At 40.6% G+C, this 20,158-nt stretch overlaps 3 protein-coding genes across 10 annotated transcripts in view; 1 reads left to right on the top strand and 2 right to left on the bottom strand.

Annotated features, from left to right (window-relative positions):
• Nucleotides 1–1,812, bottom strand: part of PECAM1 (platelet and endothelial cell adhesion molecule 1) — a 28,298-nt gene extending 26,486 nt beyond the window's left edge. For 2 of the 5 annotated variants that reach the window (XM_069872624.1, XM_069872628.1), the window contains exons 1-2: nt 1,513–1,811; nt 1,347–1,373 (exon numbers count right to left, since the gene is read on the bottom strand). In XM_069872624.1, the coding sequence (XP_069728725.1) occupies nt 1,347–1,373; nt 1,513–1,546 (61 nt within the window). In that variant the 5' untranslated portion in view covers nt 1,547–1,811. Of the gene's footprint in view, nt 1–1,346; nt 1,374–1,512 lie in introns of all 5 variants that reach the window. The other 3 variants (XM_069872627.1, XM_069872629.1, XM_069872626.1) reach the window with 2 other exon arrangements.
• Nucleotides 1,813–9,685: 7,873 nt separating this feature from the next.
• Nucleotides 9,686–16,619, top strand: MILR1 (mast cell immunoglobulin like receptor 1). 2 transcript variants are annotated; one of them, XM_069872630.1, is made up of 7 exons: nt 9,686–9,779; nt 9,872–9,916; nt 10,707–10,994; nt 11,321–11,605; nt 12,087–12,200; nt 12,651–12,740; nt 13,751–14,035. In XM_069872630.1, exons 1-7 carry the CDS (start codon nt 9,746–9,748, stop codon nt 13,831–13,833), a joined length of 939 nt encoding a protein of 312 aa, XP_069728731.1. In that variant the 5' UTR covers nt 9,686–9,745; the 3' UTR covers nt 13,834–14,035. The 2 variants fall into 2 exon arrangements, with proteins under 2 accessions (XP_069728731.1, XP_069728732.1); XM_069872631.1 differs by lacking the exons at nt 9,686–9,779; nt 9,872–9,916 and adding exons at nt 14,163–14,222; nt 15,642–16,619 and having other exon boundaries at nt 10,692–10,994; nt 13,751–13,813.
• On the bottom strand, nt 14,229–19,797 carry POLG2 (DNA polymerase gamma 2, accessory subunit). Of its 3 annotated transcripts, XM_069872633.1 has the most exons (8): nt 19,665–19,797; nt 19,409–19,509; nt 18,863–19,036; nt 17,981–18,121; nt 17,139–17,219; nt 16,510–16,610; nt 15,574–15,711; nt 14,229–14,984 (listed from the first exon to the last, which is right to left on the bottom strand). In XM_069872633.1, exons 1-8 carry the CDS (start codon nt 19,690–19,692, stop codon nt 14,981–14,983), a joined length of 768 nt encoding a protein of 255 aa, XP_069728734.1. In that variant the 5' UTR covers nt 19,693–19,797; the 3' UTR covers nt 14,229–14,980. The 3 variants fall into 3 exon arrangements, with proteins under 3 accessions (XP_069728734.1, XP_069728733.1, XP_069728735.1); XM_069872632.1 differs by lacking the exon at nt 14,229–14,984 and having other exon boundaries at nt 15,510–15,711; XM_069872634.1 differs by lacking the exons at nt 14,229–14,984; nt 17,139–17,219 and having other exon boundaries at nt 15,510–15,711.
• Nucleotides 19,798–20,158: the final 361 nt, after the last annotated feature.

Here is a 20,158-nt window from a genome sequence, read left to right as displayed (position 1 = left end):
GAGGACACTAGAATAGGTTTGCAGCTGCTTTTTGTTTTCCCTTATTTCTCATGCTCTGTTGTCTCCATCTCCAAGTATCAGGAGAGGTGAACAACCTCTTGTGTTTATACTTGTCTAAATAAACTGAAAAATGGCAGTAAAACACTGCTTAGAGTTGTATTAAACCCCAATCTAACTCATCCCTAGGCAACTAGTAGAAATCCCAGTACCTTTTATCCGCAAGTAAGGTTAGGGTCATTCAGCAAATTCCACCCTAAACACACAATTCACAAACCTGGGATAATATTAAATCTCAAATCTCTGGTTTAGGACAACTAGAGCCTGAGAAGACATTTGGATTCAAGATCTGCAAATATATTCATGCCTAACTTTACATTGCTGGCAGTCCAGCAGTCGTACTCTCGAGTCCTCACACACTGAGTAATTCAAACACAGAATGATATGCAGAAGCAATGCCTTCAATTAATTTAAAATTTAGATATGCTAGCCCTTGAAAAAATATACTGAATACAATATTCTTATTTAAAAAAAACCCAAGACAACAAAATTTGCACTTTAAGTAATAAAGCATATAACAGCATTAATCTGTACACAGCGCTTCTGTGTTTACAACCACAGCAGGGATAAATAGTTTGTAACTTAAAATTTTATCATTCTTAGAATCCTGCTGTAATTAATATTCTTATTCACAGAGATAGATGAACAAGTATAGAGAAAGATTTATGAGTTCGTTCACTTTCCCATCCTTTAGGATGTACAGCTTTTGGGTATACCAGTTTTCCCCAGGATTTGTATTAGAAATTTGCTGCTAGAAGAGGAGAACTTTCCTGCATCTAAGAAGTTCTTTGCCATGTATGCTTACCAGTTATTTATTATCTTCCTTGCTAGAGAGAATTTTGGGCATAAAACCAATAAAAATATCGTTTGTTGAGAGGGTTTTTTTTGCATGTGAATAGCCTACAAGACAACTAGAAGCAAACGTTTCCAGTGATGAAAAAAGGAAGCATGCAGGGTGTACGTGCTGGAAGTCAGCAAGATAAAATAAAAGGTAAACACAGTCCTCTCAGAATTTAAGTTCTGCACTCTGCTCAGACATGATCTTTTCTTTTGCAAGAAAAAGAGCAAGTACCCATAACTTATATTCTATAATTTTACCCTATGTCCTTGCTTGTGGGAATGAGAGGGTTATTTTAAAGACCAAAACAAAAATGCTAGTAATCAAATTTCCTCTCCCATCTCTTCTCTTTTATGCCTCAGTAAAGCAAATTACTCTAGGAAACATTCCATTAAAACATTTATTAAGGTATGAGCAGCACATCTCTCACTTAAACCCTATCATTACCTACCTGTATTGTGAGCATAAAGTTCTGAACCTGGAAAAAATGAAAAGAAATGTTATTTTCAAAGCCTGCAGACTGAGGAACAGTAATGGGAAACAGTAAAAAGCTCCAATAAAACCCAAACAAACCATAAACACCTGCACCCACACAGATATTTAGTTATCAAACTTACACTGCAAGAAAATCGCCAGAAGAGCAAGATACATCTCGTTCCTGAAGAACAGACACTTAATTCCAAAATAAAACAATATTCATCATCGGAGGTGATGCCTCCAGGTACCAAAAACAGGTTATGGGGTTTTTTTGCTGTTGTTGTTTTATGGAAATATATAAAACTTTGCCATTAAAATCTGTAAGTTTTCCCAGATCTTCAACAGAGACTGGCTAGATCGAGTAATCGTTCCCATTACTGGAAACTGGAAATGGCAAACAATGAGAACCTATCTGCTGCTCCCAGGCAGATTACTGTTCAGGAAGTGACTGGACTTTTCCTGAGGGCGCCACCAAAAGCATTTGCTTTGTTTAATTTCTTAAGGTGTATTAAAAAAACAAGAAGTTCCAATGACATTTGTCCTGCAGTTCCTGACAATATGGGTATTTTTAAGTCACAATTAACCATTTACGAACACAAATTACCTTTGCTAGTTGACCCCAGCAGATACGTGCACAAATTTTTCCCATCACCTTGACACAGAGAACTCTTTCAGATAATACATATATATAATTACTCATTTTCCCCCTTTATCTCCCATTCTAGGTCTCTCACCTTTGCTGTGGCAGCTTCACTGTAGGGTACGCAACTAATTCAAATTATCACAGAAACCATGGCTACTGCAGTATTAGGTTTGAATATCAACACACAAGGACCTCTCACGCTACCACCACGTAGCAAAAACACAGAACCGCACAGGATTTTATGTTTTATATTTTATTTTTAACAGGTTGAGAGAGTCGGGGTTGTTCAGCCTGGAGAGGAGAAGGCTCCGAGGAGACTTTAGAGCGACCTTCCAGTGCCTGAAGGGGCTACAAGAAAGCTGGGAACTGTTCACAAAGGCTTGTGGCGATAGAACAAAGGCCAATGGGTATAAAGGAGAGGGGCACATTTAGACTGGACATGAGGAATTTCTTCACCATGAGAGTGGTGAGGCACTGGAACAGGTTGCTGCCCCATCCCTAGAGGTTTTCAAGGCCAGGTTGGATGGGGCTTGGAGCCCCTGATCCAGTTGCAAAGCACTCTACTTGAGAATTCTGCCCTCGATTCCCACTCATGTAAACGTCTGCCTGAGATATAGTGAGGAACTGATGTAAAATTCAGAATTACTCAACTTCCTTTAACAAAATGGAGGTATTTTCTGATTATTAGGAAAGAAAAAAGCCTAAAGAAAGCCCTAATGCAAGTAAATCAGTAGCTATCAGCTTTGATTTAGGTGGCATTGTTCTGAAGAAGATTAGTGGCGAAGAAAAGTAAAATGTAATCATTCTCCAAAGAAATCTCATTACCATAAGCGGTTTGTTGATACTCAGATGGGAGGGGTTGGGAGAGATAGGCAGAATAAGAAAACTAAGAGGATTACAGAGATACCACCCTGTCCCTGTCTCTCCTTTTCTACTTTTCTTACATTGATACTATCATTTTTGTATGAATGTGCTTTCAATCTTGAATAATCTGACATTGCAGAAGTTGCAGATTTAGGCATTAATTTAATTTTTCCAGAGAAAATTTACTCCATAACTTTTGTTAATTCAATGTTTAGTACCTTCCAGTTGTTCAGGATATTCCTTTCTCAGTTTCTCAGTCCACTTTTAAGTCAGACTTAAGTTATTCCACTTGAGCCTTAAACTGACTCACTCCATAGGCTTGACAAAGTGCATTGAAATCATGACCTTCAAAACGTGTTTCTCAAGTTGTGCATCCCAGAACATCGTATGCAGTGATTTAGTTAACACTTGAAAATCAAGTGCTCAACTCTTAATCCTTTTGATCTTTCCTTTATGACAGCGTCAATGCTTTCCTTTAGCTCCAGCAAACACAATAGTAAATACAGTCACAGAGATCTACAAATTAGACATACGGTTCTTAGAAGCTTCAGTGTTTCTATGAAACCACTCCCCTTCTTTTTCTTTCCTCCTGGGTCAATGAAAGCCATTATTTTTCTAAAAAAAACAATAGTTTAAAGCTATAAATGTACTTTAATGCTGGTACTACACACCTAAGCATGGCATTTTGCAAAAGGAAGCAGGAGGTAGACACTCATCTTCTTAACAATGTGTTAGCAATATGAACAAGCATCTCTGTAGCTGTTTTGCTGAGAGGGAACACAATGGCCATAGCAATTAGTGACTAAGACGTAAGCTGGTTAAGTAGCAATAATATTTGTTCTGCTTAATCCAGCCTGTTTCAAATACACCACCACCAAAACACTGATGGCTGGTGGCCAACAATGGTCTCCAGAGCCAGGTAAAGGAAAAGGAGGAGGACACGTGGCAGGTGGAGAACAAAGGTAGATCAACTTTTGCTACCGATAACAAAAACTAGGAAGGAAGGGGATTTCCCCTTTCCCCTTTAAAAGAATTCAGCAGGACACACAAAGCTCAGCAAAACCACACCAGTCTTTCCCACGGAGGGGACAAAGGCTCTCCTCACAGCCACAGTAGAGGGAAGGAGAAAGTGAGTGCAGGTCAATCCCCTTCAGAGTGAGCCGGGATGGTTGATCTCAGAAAAAGGCTAGTTTCAAACTGAGGTGGAAAAGCCAGCTTTGAGGATGAACTAGGTCAGGAGTAAAGTTTAATACTGCCAAACTCCCAGACTGTAGTGAGACGTCACTCCCAAGCGAAGGATGTTCCGTAAGATCTCACAGGCCGATTAGCCTGTCACGTTCTTGATAAATCCTCAGCATTGTCCCAGGGAGGAAAATCTAGCTGATACTGACCAAAAGTAAACTCAACTGCAGGAATTTAAGCCAAAATACCATTAAACTTGGGAGAAAAGTTTTCCAAATGGAAAAGAACGGCTTGAGACTATCTTCCGTTGCTAAACTGAAAATCAGATTGACTTAAAGAATTTTAACTTAAAAGCCCCCGTGCCAGTGGTACAGCTGCATAATTTCATAGCAGTTACCTTATTGTAATATCTTAAGATAAGTTATTCTGAAATATATAACATCAGACAGTTATTCTAATACACATCACATAGAGAACACTATTCAGTCCCTATTGTATTTGTGGGAAAAGTAGGATTTACCTAAATAATGCAACATATCTTCAGAAGGAGCAGAATTGTCACTATAATCTGATGCAATGCCCTTTGAAACCTATGGGAATCACTAAATTTAAATCGGACTCTTAAGCATTAAAGCTGTGCTTATCTGGGAATTCATGACCTTTGTTTCTCCTGGCTGGGTCCCTTTCTACTTGCTTACACGTGACATTTCCTAATAGACATCAACTTTGTCATTCGAACAGAGCTTTGCCTAAAATAAGATGCAAAGGCTCTTTTCCTAACTAAAGGCAAAATGCTGACTAGGATTTTCAGGTTTTTCCCTCTGTAAATACAATGTCCCAGCCAGTCCTTTATGACAGGAAAGGAAGCTCAGAGTTCACGCCACATCTCAGCTGTTTGTTTTCATTTGCTCTCCAGCTGGCTGGCATGACAGCAAAGCGCACACCGCCGTGCCGTTCCTTAGAACATCTTACTTCCTCACAGAGCACACGCCGATCCCAGCGAATTGTCTGGAGCCCCTGAACTTCATCTCCTGCTCTAAACTGTCCAGCTCCTGATGGGAGTTTCACTTTCTTGAGTAAAGAAGTCACTACGTGTGTCGCCTTCATGTTCTGTCTCACTGATCAACCAACAAGACATTTCTCTTAACGCAACATTCTGGGGTCTTCAGATCTTGTTCCTGATAACAGAGGCTCCACATAATTTGTATCTGATTTTAAAAGCAGTTCATTGCTATAGACATGTATCTACAAATGATAGGGATTGTCTAAATATTATTTTAAAATTTATAAAAATTCAGAGATCTGTTTCCATCTCTACTGGTGTCAACACCAGCTTTCCAGTTACTAAATCAAGAACAGAAAAGCAGCTCTGATTTCTAATCCCTCAACCCCTCCTGCATATAATCATTTAATTGTTTTGATTCCTTGCAACTGTAAACTGTTTTGCTTAATGATCACTCTCTGTTTCGGTACACTATATATATGTATAACCAACACAGCTGCTGTCACAAGTCTAAATAAATCCCTGGGGAAATGGGAATGAACTGAGTTTGTTCTACAAATATTTTTGGGGTATATTGTCTTCTCTTGCATGTGGGACATTTGCACTATCTTTATTTTAAAAGTGTCTCTTTATACCTCCCTGCAGAAGAATAAAAAAATAATTCTATCCCTGGCTTATGATATTTACAAAGAACATTAAAGTAATTAACAGGGGGTTTTTTTCGGTTTTTTTTTCTTCTTTTTTTCCAGCAGTCTGGAAGTTCTATAACTCAAGAAACTCCAGGTGGCTAAAAGCTTGTGCTTCTCAGAATAAATTGCATTTCACAATGGCACCATCTACCGGGAGATGATCACTGCAGTGAAGCACAAGATGGTCACACAGCAAAGCACTCTACGTATGGTTCCTCACTTCTCTCTGGAAGAATTTGCAGTTCACTGAAAACCATTCACTACGTTAAAATTCTCATTCGTAACCTGAGGATCACTGCAAGAAATGTAAATGTACCTTCAATGCATGTATAGAAAATATCCTTTCCTCTTCTGCTCCTGCTTGTCCTCTAGAAAAACAATCTGTTTACAATCACATACCAAGTAGTTAAAGTCACCAGCAGACTTGGCACCACAGCCATTCAGAGTAGGAGTGAAAAATACAGTATTCTGTGCCATTCTAGCTATATCAGTAAAACCTTTTTGCAGACAAAACAGAAGCACTTAATTTGATTCAGCACCAGACATAACTATCAGTATTTGATGATTTCTAGCAAGCCTTCTGCAGACATCGACTGTAGCAGATGCTCTCCCAGAATGGAGGAGCTCTCAGGATGAGAAACTGGGACTGGGGATAACTTTCATAATTCCACTGAAACACACATTTCCCTGGAAGCCTGGGATAGGACAGACAGAGTGTGAAGCCCTCACAGTCTAACTACAGAATGTTGTCTTGCAATATTTTCTTTCTCAAGCCAAAGAACTGACTCTGTGAATGAACGTCCGGTTTTGCTTTTGTTCTCCGTGACAGAATATTGTCACAGCACCAAGAGGCGCACATGTCCCTTTCAGACTTTCTAATTTACTTGTTTTGGCTTGATGACTTCTGGTCACAGCTTTTCATTAAGCTTATTCAGTTCCTCGTACACGTAGAACCTCAATAATTCCAGACAGGAAATTTGTAAATCTAATAAAAAGGGAACTCTAAGCTTTTGCAATATCTTGCTGATGTTATGGCACTCTATGCATACACACTGAACTAATCAACATCATTAGTCCAAAGTCAATAGCCAGCTCTGCCAGAAAAACAATCAACACGGAAGTAAACTTTGTTTACTAATATCCAGGGTGCTCTTTAAGAGATTTAGGATCTAGTTAGTATTCAAAGTTAAAGTCAGTATTCAAAACCTCACAGAGAGGTAATGCCAATGGCTGAATTTGCCTTTTTTCCCCTGTTTCACACTGACAATATGGTAAAGTGGATGCCATATGGGCAACATGGATGCTGTTCTCCTTGCTAAAGGGCAAAACAAGACAGCAACATTTTGTCTCGGAGTAATACTACGGGACTTAATGAAGCTCGTTCCCTTAATTCTGGGGCACTTCCAGCACCTGTTGTAGAAAAATACTGCCTTAAAGCCCTTTACAAAGCTGCCATAAAGATGCTTTCCACCTGTTGAATACTCATCACAATTATATTTACATAAAACAACAGAAACTAAAAGCGCTATTCCAAGAGCAATGCTTGAGAACGATAGTGCATCACTGGCACCCACAGCTCCCAGGCGTACACACCGTCTGCTGCGTTATGCTTCACCAACACTTGGTACATCCAGTCCTTTGGATAACAAAATTCTAGTACATCCAGTCCTTCGGATAACACAATTCTAGTACATCCAGTCCTTCCTCACCCTATAGGACTGAGTAGTCAAGCAAACTTTTGTGGAAGCTTCTCTATATCAACCTAACTTAATCATTTAAGTTATCAACTTCGTTTGAAGTCTAATTTTCTGACCAGTTCTTACTCGCTAGTGGCGACCTAGACATCGAAGCCAGGCTTTTACACAAACTTCATCAGTAAACCTCAGCTACCAAGTCCTATCATAACAGTTCAAAAATCTTTATACACTCTCTAGACACTCCCCAGTAGCTTTATATCCTCTTTATCGCGTGGTGCCCCAAACCACACCAGCGCTGAAGGTGGGGCCACGCCAGTGAGGAGCAGAGCAGGACAATGCCCTCGCCCGGCAGGCGATGCTGCGCTGGCTGCACCCCAGGACACGGTTGCACCCTTGGCTGCCAGGGTGCTCTGTTGGATCATGTTCAAAAGACACACAAATAATCGGCTTCCTAGAAAAATGTAAAGCGTTCAGCTCCAGGAGAGCCGAGGTCAGCGGGTCCTTGGCAGCTTGTGTAGAATCATAGAATCGCTTGGTTGGAAAAGACCTTTGAGATTGTTGAATCTATCCATACCTGCCCACTACTAAACCAGATCCCTGAGCACCTCGCCTACTCGTCTTTTAAACGCCTACAGGGGTGGTGACTGAACCATTTCCCTGCGCAGCCTCTGCCAGGGCCTGATAAACCTTCCAGTGAAGAAATTTTTCCTCATATCTAATCTGAACCTCCTCTGACGCAGCTTGAGGCCATTTCCTCTCATCCTAGCTCTTGTTAGGTGGGAGAAGAGACCATTACCCACCTCACTACAACCTCCTTTCAGGGAGCTGCAGAGAGCAATGAGGTCTCCCCCCAGCCTCATCCAGACTAAACAGCCCCAGGTCCCTCAGCTGCTGCCATAACCCCTGGGCTCCAGATCCTTCCTGAGCTCCATTCTCCTTCTCCGCATGCGTTCCAGACCCTCAGTGTCTTTCTTGTGGGGCTCAAAACTGAACCCAGGATTCAATGTGCAGCCGAGTACAGGGGGCACAATCCCCTCCCTGGTCCTGCTGGCCACCCCATGGCCGATCCAAGCCAGGATGCTCACATCCTCCATCTCCATCACCTGCCCACCAGTGTCTTAAGGACTTTTTGTGTGCTTTTCTGACAAAACACAGGCTCCCACAACAGGAAAACGCACAAACGCTCCCAGTTCTCCTCCTGGCAGCTGCATTTTTACACATGCTTCCTGCCAGCTGCAAAAAAAAAAAAAAAATTCCAGTCTTGTGGTTAGATGTCAGCATTTCCACATAAGAAACATTTGCGAGGGCAGGGTGGAGATTATCTTAAAAGAAATTAAAACAAAAAGAGTAAGAAAAAAACAAGGAGGAAGGAAGTTGCCCACAAATTTCTGTAAGGAAACTGCGCAACACTTCGACAAACTAGGCTTTGGGAGGGATTTTGTACCACACAGGAGAAAAGGACACTCTGCAGGACCTTATCTTGCTACCTTTAAAAGCTGGAGACAAAGAAACAAGACAAGGAACGCAACTACACTTTTAAGGCATTCTTCGTTCCATGCAACAGGGCCTGGAGAGCTAAAGATTACATTTACTTTGCCCTGAAAATGGTATCTACTCACTGTAGCTGTAAATTACCAATTACATGATCAAATTAGTCATCAAACTGGGTTCTGCAGTGGTGTTGAGCTCAAGGTCATGATGAGACTTGTACTTTCTAGTAGAAGATCCCACTTCCTCACAGTTTAAGACTTGAAATTTGACCACAACATTTCCCTGGTTAGCTATAAATATTTATTAGAATCTTGAAACAAGTTTTCTTAATTACATCTCTGCTAAAATTCCGCAGTACCACATAACATTAGTCTCAGCCATATGATCACTGGCATTATCTCTAGCCAATGAGTGACTGTTTGATACGAATCAGTGATCTTGTTCCTTTCTAACAACAGTGCAGGAAGAATTATATAGAATCTTGTACACTGCATGGCAGCATGGTCTACCACACAGCTCCCTCACATGGAGAATTGCTAATTATGTCAGCTACACCCTAGAACAACTTTATATGACATTTAGTTGTATCCCAAACTGCCGTTCCTCACTCCACAGCTTGATCTTCTGCCCACTCCTCTGTCTGCCACAGCCTACATGTTAAGTGGAAGATGACAGAAGCCTTCACACAAACATCAGTAAAGATCAGCGCTGTTTCCATATTTAGGACTTCCTCAACTCCTAGAGCCACTCCTCAAAGATCTCGCTAGTGTAACTCCACCAGCTGTCTTGCTCAGTATCAAGAAAATGTTTTCTCTCTCAGTTCTGCTGGTTTCCTACCGTAAGCCAAGAACTTACTTCTTACATATTACAAATCTTTCTAAACAAGAACCATTGTTCCCTGTCTGAACACACTTTCTTTTCTTCTCTTAGTCCAAATGTCTCAGCAGATTCAGAAAACTACTGCAAATGGCAAAGGTACGTTCTCTTTTTTTTTGTTTTGGGATACGTATTGAAATCAACTGTTAACAAAAAAACAGGGGAGGATTTAAAAATGTCCAAAACCTTCTTGTAAAATTAAATCTGTCTGTGCAGAAAGGCAGTTTACAAGTTTGTATACAAAGTTATTTGCTGACTGTACTGACTTGTATACAGTCAAAATTGCTTTAAGTTGTTAAAACGTATTTCCCCCCCATGAGTGTCATAGTTTACCTGTCATGACTCGTTTGTTACCATTTTCTAGGAAAAGCCATTACAAGTTTTTAATACAAATTTCTTTGTGTAATCTCATAAAAGCCAACTAATTTGATAGCCCACCAAGACTCATGCTGCCAGTATTCAAAAGTTCAGTCTACTTACACAAAGTTAATGCTGGCTGTTTAAACACAGCCACAAATACTGCTTTTTCTTTCAATTTCATCCGCTCTCAATTACCACTCTATACTGTTCATATATATATTTTATGCTTCTAGTATTTTCATTGCTACTGTAGTTCAGAAGTGGTTTTGTTGGTTCACTTGGATACATCTGCTGGCTTTGTGTGTATATACTGTCTCTGATATTAAGACAAGCTTTTTTCACAATGCGTTTGAATCTGATTTCGAAAAATACAAAGTTGCGTTAACTGCTACCGGAGGCAGAAAAAAATATAACCTCCTATTTCAACAGAAATAAGGATAGCCTGGTCTTCAACATATTTCGGGAAAAAAAGTGAGAGTTTTTGGATGATGGATGCAGTTAAACTCACTCAGAAGTTTCTTCTTTCCAGGGATGCTGTTGAATCCCAGGCTTGTACCTGTTTCGGGGACGTTGAATGTAGTGATGAACCAGAATGTGACCCTCTCGTGCCGCACAGACTCTGGATCTCCACCTGTCAGATACACACTGTTTAAACACGATCAGAAAGTAGCCACTGTAAATAGCACAAACCTGACCCCGGGTTTCTTTAAGTTGACTATCAGCTCTGCCAGTGACATGGGTGGATACAAATGCAAAGCTGAGGATAACAGCTCCAGCGGCGGAAAATACAGCAACAGCCTCACCTTCTCCCTTCTAGGTATGTCTTGCTGTGAACCTTTCCAGAACATTTTATTTTGGGGGTGCATAGCCCTGCAATGTATCTGCAGCAGCAGGAGTCACGGTTTCCTTTGCGATAGGTACTTTGAGGCTGCTGTGCGTGCCTGCCTTGATTGTGGAGCTGAACTCTACTGCAAACACATGTTATTACCTTAGGAGTTGGCATCGCTATTCCGATTTGGTTCACCAAGCCCTCCCATCCTTGATGCCCACCTCTTTTACCAGGGTTGCGACTTAACTCCAAGTCCTGCTTTGGAGCTTGTCCTGTGAGCAGTGACGCAGCCTTTTCAGTTTTCTTTTTTACAGAGCCAATTTCTAAACCACTGCTGAGCTCACCCACCTCTCAAGCAAAGAAAGGCCAGAACGTGACCCTGTCTTGTCTCTCAGAGAACGGCTCTCTTCCTATCACATACATATTCTTCAAGGAAAGACAAACTATCTCTCCCCCAGTGAAGATGCAGAAGAGGGAAGCAGCTGTGATTTTTCGGCTTATCAATTCCTCTAGTGACTTTGGAACCTATAAATGCAAAGCTGAAAATAGCTTTCGCAATAATACAAAATACAGCAACAGTTTCAACTTTACACTGGCAGGTATGCACGCGTGAAACAGATTATCACTGCCAATAAACAGGGACTACACAAAATTCAGAATGTTGTAACGACGCAAGGCTTTTAGCCAGAAAATGTTCCTGCAATGTAATGTTCAAAATATACTTTTTTACAATTAAAAATATAATTAAATTTTGAAAATTAATGCAAAAAGTTAGGATTCCGTGCAGCCCCCTGGTGAATGAGGGAGCCTAATGGGAGCAGCTCCCTTCCTCCTGCTGCAGCAGCATGCGCTTGGTCCTAAGTAGTTAAATCAACCATAGTTAATCCGAAACCTGAAAGAAATGTAAACGCTTGATTTTAATTTACAGAATCATAGAATAACCAGGTTGGAAGAGACCCACCGGATCATTGAGTCCAACCATTCCTATCAAACATACCTAGAACATACCTAGATTTTGAAAAAAAAAAAACCCAAACACATTTCATTGCATAAACTCCTATTTTTTTTTCTTTTTGGCAGAAGAGACAAACCATTCTCAACCCCTGATCATTTCTCTTGGGCTGATCTTGCTGCTGCTCATAATAGGACTCGCTCTGGCAATTCATTTTTTCGTAATTCCTTCATATAAAGCAAGTGAGTTATTTGAATGTCTGTTTCATTTTCCAGAGGCGCTCATTTATGTTGTCAACACATTTTAGTGCGTAAACATCATGTTACAAGTAGAATTACGCTCCTGGTCTTTTAAGTGGTTGTCAAGTCTCTTAACAAGCAAGGGTAACTTAAGACGACACGGACAGGGCAAAAATCTCTGAGCTATGTATTAGCAGCTCTGGGATGGGAGAAGCAAAGCAACATTTAATTTAATCCACATCAATGTTGGAATGAATTGGACTTCATTGTTCTTAGTAAAGAAAGGACATTCTATTAAAAATGCCCTTGGTTGTGGAATAATTTTTATCACGAAAATAACATTATCTGAGATCTCCAAGTATTCAAAAAATATCATGGAGCTGCTTATTACCCTCTAAGAAATACTGATACATCAACATAAGCATGTGATCCTTTTTCTTTTACTATTTGCAGAAAAATTTAAATCTACTAGGACCTCAACTGGCCTTCCTTTAACAATGAATGCTGAAGACTCTGAAAACTATGTCATATATGCAGAGATTGGTAAGTTCATGGTTGAAACTTACTTGTGGGAGTTCAGTTGAAGAATTTGTAGCCAATATGGGCAAATTTATTCAAGTACTGCAGCAACAGTGGCAGGGGACACTCAGTACCACACTGTAGGTGGGCTAACGCCGCTGCTGGCCGTGCCCGGCATCATTTGAAGTCCCTCAGGATCCGTATTTGGCACTACCTGACAGCCACGCGGCCAAAACAGCAACTGGTTAAATGAAGTTCTATACAAAAATCTACAGTAAACAGAAGTAAAATGAAGAATTGCATTTGCCAACAGATGGTGAGGATTGAAATAGCCATTCCAGAGGAAATTAAAAGACAGTAAGCAGATCACAGGTGCAATAAAGAGACAAAAGTGGGCTAAACACAAGCTGTAGCAGAAGAGAACTTCAGTAGGTCCAGCATTCTGTTCAAAATCGCTCAGTACACAATAGTTCTTTATTCCATCTTCCTTAACTTTGTCAAGACTCAGTCGGTACAAACTGAAATGATAAAATAATGCTGGACAATAAAGCAACTCACCTACGTTCAGACATTGCACTGCTTCAATTGCAGAAAATACACAATAAGGAAGATATTACACGCAAGCCAGGCTGCAATTATCTTGTAGTTTGCTACATTAGCCTTATATATCAAAGTTGGTATTTACAGGGGAAAAAGAAACCCCGAAACCAAGAGCAAAGAAGGTATTAAGCTCCCTGTTGCTAAATGTGAAAAGGGGGATAGTTCCCTCTGAACAAATGCACCTTCCTGTTCACGGAAACAGGAGAGAGGTAGAACCACAGTGGCCCTGCTGCACTAGCTCAGGGCTCCGGGCAGGTGCTCGTGCCAGATACCGATCAGCATTCTACCCATGCAGCCTGCGAGGACCAGCAACAGCTCTGATAAGGCCCAGAAACTCTACCTATGAGTACAGTTCTTGTCAGTATGGAATCTTGCTTAAAATCTGGTCTGCCTCTTGTAGTTTGATTAACTGCTGCTCATCATCTTTAATTCAGACCCTGTTAAACCAGAAGAAGAATACGTCAACTTTTCTGCTGTGAGAAGAGAAGATGAAACAGGTGAAAACCCCAAACTATAACACTGGAACATCTGATGCACACAAATACATTGGAGGGGGATTTTGCCTGGGGAAACGCAGGGTATAGGTAGCAGCAGTTACATACTGAGACTGCTTACTTACTGCAGAAAAATTGAAATAACCTAGGATTTTTTTTTTAGGGGGAAAAAAGCAAGCAAAAAACCCCAAATAAAATACCTATCACCATCCTATAACCCAAAAATTCAACAGCCTCATTATGAAACCACATAGGAGATGTTATTAGTGACCAAGCTGCTGGTGGCACATTAATTCTTTTGTGTATCTGTACCAAAGAAAGGAATTATGGATTATATTATTCTGGCTTTTAGCAGAGAAGAGGGCACGTGCTACAGTCTATTCAAAGGTCCTCATCAGAGACTGAGTACAAGGTAAGAACTCTTTTGCAATTAACTTAAACACATATTTTTAAAGAACCTTTCGATATTCAGATGTGCTAAGGTACCACCACGTCTGCACAGAAAGAGATGATGCTTAAACACTGGCCTAATTATTTTGTAGACAGACAATACAGCTTGTTCTCCATCAGCAAGCAAAATCCTCAAGCCATAATCCCTACGGACTTCAACTTAAAAGAAAAGGCAGAACAGATAAAACTGGAATTAACAAAGACCCAAATAGCAATCCCATTAGACAAACAGCAGCTTCTTGCCCAAACAGCACCATAAAAAAAACCAAAATGAAACAAAACAATGTAATCAGTGTCAGGTAAGATCCTGCTGGACACAATATATAATCTGGCATTATACACATCTGATAAATAAAAAGAAAGGAATAAATAATGTAAAGCTTTCATGTAGACCCAAGTTCCTGTACATTTAACAATCCTCCTGAAATAGGAACTGGAAACACAAGATGATGAAAAGGCTTTAGTCAAGTATTAAAAATAAATAAAATCCAACTGCTTTGCTCTCTTAGGCACACACTGGAGGATCCAGTTTTGGCCTTTGTACCTGCTGTTACCTTGCAGTACAGATGGCAATTTCTCAGCTCAACATTACTTCATCTCTTAGAACAGGATGCTAAAATTAACTTTTGAGATGGTTTAACTCCAAAACCAGTTCTGCATCTTGCTACAGGCTGATCCTTCAACGTTTCTGTGTTGGTTTCATACCATTCCTTAGCCAGCTTACCTAGAATTCCATAAATTCAGTAAGTCACTACATAGCAATTAACATTCTTTGGTGTTTAGCAGCTACAAATAACCAGTTTAGAGTTAAATAAGCACCACGTTAATAGAAGAAATGTTTAAGGCAAGTTCTCGTGTTTCATGACATTAATGACCATCAGTGGCTGTTTGCCACATCCACCTCAGAGCGATTTAATACAGTGGCTGAATAAGCTGCACACGCACAGTAAATCTACAGAAGATCAGAATCACTCTATTTCATATGTATGCAAATTCTTGTATCAGATTTTGACTACGCCAAATATTTATTAGCCTTCTTCCACCATTTTCTATGTACAGATGTTGTCCACAAAAGTTAAAAATAAAATAGTTAGCCCTGCTGACGAGGGCCAAGTTGGTCTCTTCCCTCTTTTCAAAGTAAACTGGAAGACCCAGATGGTCTGGATTTGATGGAAAATAGATGCAACACCAAGTTTTAGCAAAGCTGTTTGCAGAGAAACCTGAGTCCATGACACTGTTCAGACACAGATGTTTAAGAAATTCCTTTTATTCAACAAACTGAAGTTTACATATTTTTGGCTGATGTTACATACTTAGTTAAAAAGTCCTTCAGCCTAGAGATGTGCATCATTTCCTTCATGGTGGTGTCTCTGCTCCTCAGCTGGACCACTCCATTCTCCAGAGTGGCATCAGTTATCAAGATTGTGAAGAGAATACTCATCTCATCGTACCTGCAAAGGGAAGTGCACACCCATTACTGTTTTTGGTGTATGAAAAAAATCAGACAAGTACAAACGACCATAAGATGTAAATATTTATTGTTGCACTACTGCATTAAGTTTTCTCATTGACATTCCTTGCTTTCTGAATTACATTTCTTTAAATTATTTAACTACTTCAGTATATAAAAAGAATGTTATTTAGTGACCTATTACAAGAGTATTTTGGTAGAAGCAAAATAATTCTCTCTTCTATATTATAATAGCCAGATTTCCTTTGAAAACTACTACACGTTAACCAATAGTCATATTTATTTTCTCTGGGGAAAAATTATTCACCCATATGTTCAGGATCCATTGATGTGAGAAGCGATATGCTCAAAATTCACTCCTGATCAATAAATCATCTATGAAGCCCTCAACTGGAATCGCAGTATTTTATCTGCACAAAAAAAATTCCATCGCATACATTACTGGTTCCAGACTTGGAAGAACCTTCAAGTTCAAGACTAGACACAGCGTGCTGTTTGAAACAGCTCCAGAAAGGAACACAGGACCAGTCCGGATACAGAAATGAGGCAGGGAGGGAGACAGTTCTGTGAGTTTGTGATGCATCTTAAGAAAGAGAGTCTCTAAAAGGCGTTTCACAGTTCCAGAGAAACAACAAAGAAGTGTGAAAGGCTTATACTTCACTTAATTTAAACAATGAACTATCTGACTTCTTACCAAAATAAGGCATGTTTTCACTAGTCCACAGAAAGTCATCCTTTACTTTCATAGTTTAATTTACAAAAGACTGTTTCTCCTTACTTTGTATAAAGCTGCTCCAGAGATACCTGCGTGGTTTCAAGATAACCTGGCCACACAGAAATTCTGTTTTCTGACAGTTCATTGAACAATCCTTGACAAACCTGTGTTTAGTTAAAAACAAAAGTTAAAAGATAGACATTGAGGGTTTGAAAGCCTTTACAAAGAAACCATTAAAACTCCAGTGCGCGTGCTATTAACATTCCTAGCTGGTGTTAATTATTTGGCTGAAATAATCTCAAAGTACAAAGCAGCTTGGCACTTAAATCTGTTTCTATTTAGAAACAGGCCAGTGTAGGTTTCTTCCCTTCTGTTGGGACTGGCTTAATTAACGACTGACAAATAAGTTACTTATTTTCCTTAGTTTTACATGGAACAAACACCGATTCTATTACTAGTACTGAAAGCAGTGAAAAGCAGTGTTTTAAGGCAACAAAGGCACCTACCACCCACTGCCTGCAGTGAACTCCTGCTACACCTCACCAGCTGCTTAGCGGCAGCACTGGGAAATCCGCACAACCATGGACTTCCAAGGATCAAAGAAACAGCAGGATTTTCCCCAACTTAAACACTATCTGGATCATAACATGGGAAGTCAATGCTCAAAATGAAAACACTTTCTTACAACGTACCTGCCTCAGCTCGGTTGTTGGACCTTTTCCCACATCCAAGGCCACCTTAAGGGGTGCTAAACAAGGATGAAGCTTAAGCACCTAATAATTTTACAAAAACAAGAGATTATTGAATGCATTTAGTGTGAAATTCTGAACAGAACTAGGAAATACTAGGTTTGGGTTTTTTTCACTGAAATTCCTGAGTTAGAAGCAAGCTGAGTTTTATACAACTAGCACCAATGCTGCTTAGGTTAGCATGGTGGAATTTATTCCCTTTTGGCTGAGCCCCAGAAAATACATGAAGTTTTGTAAGCAGAGCCCCGTCATCTTCGGTGGAGCCAGAGTGATCAGAGACAGCCCAGCTGTTACCATCCAGTTACTGCCTCTTCTTCAAGACCAAATGGTTGTTGGCCATTGGATTAACACGTGCTGTCTGAAAATCAACCCCAGAAAGCCAGTGTAAAAGTGGGAATAACAGTGGTCCTCGGGGAAAAGCCCCACTCCCACCTGGAACCCACTTTCTCTACTCCTCTCAGCTTCTAATGCTGCCAGAAGAGACAAACTCCTCCTGCGCTCACACAGCAGTTATGTTCCCATTCCTCTTCATGGCAAGAAACCACCTATCCGTCAGAGACAGAAGGTAAAAGGTGGCCTCAGAAAGAGAGAAAAATTGCTTATTGTGAGTGAAATGGACTAGAGTGGCAGCCCACCGCTACCAGCAAAAAGAGGTTGGAGAAGGGAACAGAGGATGGCGATATGGAAAAAGGCAACATTTCCATGCTTGAGTTTACCATGCTGTGTGTTTTGTACTTAGAGCTACCTCTGCCTTCCACATCCCTAATGCTTTCTCAGAAAGTTACCTTTCTCTGTGAATTTTTCTTTTTTGTTAGCGGATTATCAGCCAGGTGTAGAGAATCAAAGAGGTACGCTAACACTCCTCGGTCCAGGTTTCCACTCATAGACAGAACATGAGGAATAACACTCTTCCTTCCATCTCGGCCCTGAAGAGAAAAAAAAAAGGCATATCTCAAATACCATATCAAAGGGGCTTCTGTTTACTTTAAATATACAATGTGCCATTGAGCTCAAGCGCCATTATTACATTTGGACTCCATGACCTAAGAGGTCTTTTCCAACCTCGTGATTCTATGATTCTATACATTTAAAACAGAATCAGACATACATTTGACAATGTTCCCAGCAATCTAGAAAGTGTGACGTAACTAGGTAAGATGGTAACACTGGGGAAAGCAGAAGACTGGAGCAGGATGGGATCATTTTCTTGTCCCGCCACCTCTGATCACAAATATAAATCTACAGCAAATAGACTTGGAACTCTGCATTTCCTTCTGGATGTTGGTAGGTGATTTCCAAGTACCACAAGGAGCTGCCTCCACATTCTGATTTCTGATAAACCACTGCGTAACCCACAGTTCTGTAGGTTACATTATAGCCCTCTGCCTTCCGTATGGAAATAAACTGCAAAATGAGGAGAGACAGACAGGACTGCATGAGAAGAAGGTTGTGATTTACTGCCAAAGTACCAAGTTACTCCCGTGTTATCTGTGCAGCCTGAATCTTCATTTGGAAATGGAGGTCTGACTGCAGGGTATCAACTATACTGCTTTTCCAACAACAAAAATTATAAGGTAGTTACACGATAAGCAACTTGACCAGCAGAGAAACCATTTCTCTCACACGTTACCATCTTTATAGAAGATTTTGAATACAGTAAAGCTTACCAGTAGCTGTGAGTTATCCCCTGGATACATCTGTAACAGCTCGGTGTCACCAAGGTTTGTCAATGTTTCTATCGTTTCTGTTCCCCAAGGAAATCTGTAATGTAAATTAAATCCTTTTCTTCCTTCTTCATCCTGGAAGTCGCTGCTGCTGAAGTTAGACGGGCCTACTGCGAACTGAAAATTAACGACATAGAGGGGATCACTACTGTGGCCACTGTGTTAACTACAAAACCCAAGTCTATAATGCAAGCTGAAGCCGGTGATTCTCAGCAAAAGATTTTTATCATTTACACCCCTTTGATTTTTTACAGCGTTTTGATCTCAAACCAGTTACAAACAAAAAAAATTTGCCTTTCTGCAAGTCATATTGTAAACTACTTGTCATAAACTTAAATATTTTTTTAGTTTCTTTCACAAGAAATGCCTGTATTTCAATGTCAAGAACAGGCAGCAACAACTGCATAAAACCCACAAGGGTGTCTATCCCCTCTCGGTCTGAGATATAAAACAGGAGGACAAGATTTTCCCTGGGCACGCTGCGGGTACCTTTCTCCACCACTGGAGTCTCTGGCGTAACCAGTAATCGAGCCACTGTCCTGCAGTTCTGGGAGGACTAAACCATGCGAGCAAAGACGTGGTCCTTTCGCCTATTCTTTAAAGAACAGCAAGGTCAGCAAGTTAACCCCTTCAAAAATAACAGAAGAAAAAGGCAAAAGAGAGTCTTCAAAAACAATCTCAAAGTGAAACAAGCGCAAACAGATTGTTTAAGCACGAGGAGGGATTAACCCCTCTGTTACTCTACCTTCCAAGGTTATTGTTGTCTGGTTCATCTTCTGGAAGAGTGTGAAAGCAAACTCCAACCTGCGCGAGGCCGCAGGGCAGGCGCCTGCTCACCAGCTCTAAGCAGCTGACGTACTGCGCCAGGACACCTGCGGACACACAGACCGCGTGTCTCAGCAAACACAGGAAGAACTGGAATTTTTCATTGTTTCGATGTGCAGTCCAACTAGTGTTAAAGTTTCCGAGAGATAAACACAACACCCCGTAGCTCGAATCCTCTGGGTACTTTGGCAACTGTGATTTTAATGCACCTTTCTCCTAATTAGAAGAGAAAGCATCCAATGGGCCCTGAATCTCAGGTCCTCGAACAGGAGACAAAGCCCCTCAAACAAGGGACAGACAGATCCCTTCAAAGAGAGGACAGACTCCCTCAAACAGAGGGTGGACAGAACTGAAACTCCCCATGAAACTGTGGATAGACAGACACCCTCGAACTGGGGACAGATGGGCTGGGCC

The sequence above is a fragment of the Phaenicophaeus curvirostris genome, chromosome 19 (assembly GCF_032191515.1).
Source record: "Phaenicophaeus curvirostris isolate KB17595 chromosome 19, BPBGC_Pcur_1.0, whole genome shotgun sequence".
Taxonomy (NCBI): Eukaryota; Metazoa; Chordata; class Aves; order Cuculiformes; family Cuculidae; genus Phaenicophaeus; species Phaenicophaeus curvirostris.
Note: the sequence above shows the minus strand (reverse complement) of the source record. Positions and strands in the feature narration are given on the sequence as shown.

Excerpts from the sequence above, each read along its gene's own strand:
- MILR1 (XM_069872630.1), top strand. The coding sequence starts at position 9,746 with ATGTTTTCTCTCTCAGTTCTGCTGGTTTCCTACC. Across the intron at positions 9,917-10,706 it reads AACTACTGCAAATGGCAAAG|GGATGCTGTTGAATCCCAGG; the intron begins GTACGTTCTCTT and ends TCTTCTTTCCAG. Across the intron at positions 10,995-11,320 it reads CCTCACCTTCTCCCTTCTAG|AGCCAATTTCTAAACCACTG; the intron begins GTATGTCTTGCT and ends TCTTTTTTACAG.
- POLG2 (XM_069872632.1), bottom strand. The coding sequence starts at position 19,692 with ATGAACCAGACAACAATAACCTTGGAAG. Across the intron at positions 19,510-19,664 it reads GACAACAATAACCTTGGAAG|GCGAAAGGACCACGTCTTTG; the intron begins GTAGAGTAACAG and ends TTTAAAGAATAG. Across the intron at positions 18,122-18,862 it reads GGGATAACTCACAGCTACTG|GGCCGAGATGGAAGGAAGAG; the intron begins GTAAGCTTTACT and ends TTTTCTCTTCAG.